We start from the raw sequence: 2,596 nt of genomic DNA, 5'->3' as shown, positions 1-2,596 counted from the left end.
GGCCACAAACCATAGACTAATTGAAATAATCTATGAATGGCAATAAATAAGTAGATTTGGTAGAGCAGGTGTAGTAATACGATAAATAACATTCAAATGTGACGAATTACAATGACAACTATTTTGTAATTATAAAAGCCGTGAAACTATTAATCGCGCTTGTATTAGATGATCAGTGTTGTCAGAATGTTGACAGTTTTAGAGTGAAGAAGTGAAAAAATAGCAATCTGATTGAGACAGCTTCGATGGATCTGAATCTTCACAATTGAAGATATAAACATGAAAAAGTTTCGGAGACGATCATCATCCGACTAAACTGCAAGATCGCATATGTGAAAGGTGATTACTGTAAGGTTTAAATGTTATATATAGAGAGGAAAATAATAAATAAATAAACGAGTGTATTATTCAAAATGTAATGTAATATAAAAAAGTAAATTTCATGAGTATAATACAAAAGTCATGGTAATTTAATTTATATATTTACTTATAAGCATTCGTAGCGATAGTAAGAATGCAACAGTCTCTTATATGATGGATGTTTCAATAGTGTTCAATAGTTGTCATGAGCATTGTACTCATGACCGTGACCACCATAAGTACCACCAGAGTGATCATTTCCACCACTGTTATGCACATGAGCAAAAAATCCTCCATGGGGATCTGCGTGGTACTTGACTGTACGCACATTACCGCCTGGCTCTTTTATTGTATATTCACCAGTCACGTGCTTACCTATAGGCACGAATATGTTAAATGAAATTACGAAGCTTCATTGTACATTGTGATTTAATCGATGCTCACATTCACATTATCAATGCATAAAACTAAAAAAATAATGTTATTATACAACAATAGGATACGATTTATTAACAGGACAAGAATTATTAAATTAAACAAATTACTAATGAAAAGTTAATGTCTATAGTATTTAGAAGTAATGTAAATAAATATTTTACAAATATTTAGAATATTTAGAATTTTTTAATTTAACGATTGTAAATTATTATTTGAAACTTTTCTTTAAAAAAAAAAGAAAAGAAGATTTTATTAATGCTTTATATTTATTATTAAATCATTCGGTTATGCCTCATTATACAATGAAAATTATTATTATACTTAATTGCTTCTGTGTGTGCGCGCGCGTGTATGTCAGTGTTTGCGTATTTAAAATATATTAACTATATAATACACTGAATATTACACTTCTACTATTTACGCTAATATTTATATTTATTATTATTCTATTTTTATATGTTAGTTAGAGATAGTGCATAATAAAAAATAAACATTAATGCACTTATAAGAATAAATTCTTATTAAATAAAATTATGTCATTAAATTTATTTTATTTCCAAATATATTTTTATCTAGCAATTTATTCTTATAATAATGCACGATTTATATTAAATTAGAATTTTTTCCCTTTTCAATAACTTTCAGTATGCGATGGATATTCTGCTCTTAAATCAATGTTAATTGAATATTTAATCATATCTGAAAATTTTAATCAATTAAAATTCTACGTAACTTATAAGAATATATATTGAATTATTTTACAAAATTAATTTTCTGAACAGGTCAATCAATGTCCCTAAATTAAATCGACAGAAGTAATGTAAGCATTTTATCTTGTTCCTTATGGTCATTATATGTACTTTTAAAAGACTTGAGAATGAGATCGCAGGCAAATTTTTCTCTAATATATAAAAAATAAAAAAAAAAATAAAAAAAAAAAACAAAAAAAATATGAAAAAAAATTAAATACTGAAAAGTGGCTTGAAAAATTAATATTACCATCGCGTTGTTCCTTCTGACCATGATAATCTCCGGTATGATGATCCTCCACGCCATAAGAAAATTCATATTTGGGATGAGCGACGTAATCATAAGTATGGTGTCCATGCTTATCGTGGACAGTGATCTCATGACCTGGTCCCTCAACTGGTCCATGGAAATGGGCAAAGCTATGGGCATGACCAGCCAATGTGAGGTCGACTAGTGCCAGGGTGGATAAGGCCACAACTACAACAAACTGTCCTCGCCAAAAATTTGTTATTTCAGTACAAGTAAGATTTTTTTTTTTATGATCCTTTTATTTTCACAATTACTCAGTAAATAACATATTTCATAAAAAAAGTTTCGTTCTTTATTTGCATTGAAAGATCAAGAAAATATGCAATTGTCTTGACAAAACTTGCAAATTATTATTTCTCATTTTATTTAAAAATTTAAATATTTTTTTCATAATAAATATTAATTTAAATATTAATTATGAAAGAGATTCTAAATACCATTAAGGAAAATATTGTACATATATATTTTTAAATATTATTGATAGAGTAGAGCTAAAGTAAATGTAAGAAATCGAATCCATATTCAATATCATTTAATGCACATATCCGAGAAACCGGAACTCAACAAACATTAAGTAAGCCTCAATATTTGTTAACAGTAAATAATTGATTTCGCAATTTTAATATTTTTACAGTTTTATAGGATTATGATTGCCTATATACAATAAATTTTTTAAATTCATTAATTTTTTATCATCGCTATAATTTGTTAATTATACATTATTGTTAGGTTTTTTTTT

At 26.8% G+C, this 2,596-nt stretch overlaps 1 protein-coding gene across 1 annotated transcript; it reads right to left on the bottom strand.

Moving 5' to 3' along the window:
- Window positions 1-522: 522 nt before the first annotated feature.
- LOC105359966 (cuticle protein-like) lies at window positions 523-2,065 on the bottom strand (the record flags this gene model as incomplete). Its single annotated transcript, XM_011496737.1, has 2 exons — window positions 523-735; window positions 1,798-2,065. Coding segments are annotated over 2 exons (450 nt in total), but the record flags the coding sequence as incomplete, so codon positions are not given.
- Window positions 2,066-2,596: the final 531 nt, after the last annotated feature.

This window comes from Ceratosolen solmsi, unplaced genomic scaffold (genome assembly GCF_000503995.2).
Source record: "Ceratosolen solmsi marchali unplaced genomic scaffold, CerSol_1.0 scaffold29, whole genome shotgun sequence".
Taxonomy (NCBI): domain Eukaryota; kingdom Metazoa; phylum Arthropoda; class Insecta; order Hymenoptera; family Agaonidae; genus Ceratosolen; species Ceratosolen solmsi.
The sequence above is the reverse complement of the archived record's forward strand: the minus strand, read 5'-3'. Positions and strand labels throughout refer to the sequence as shown.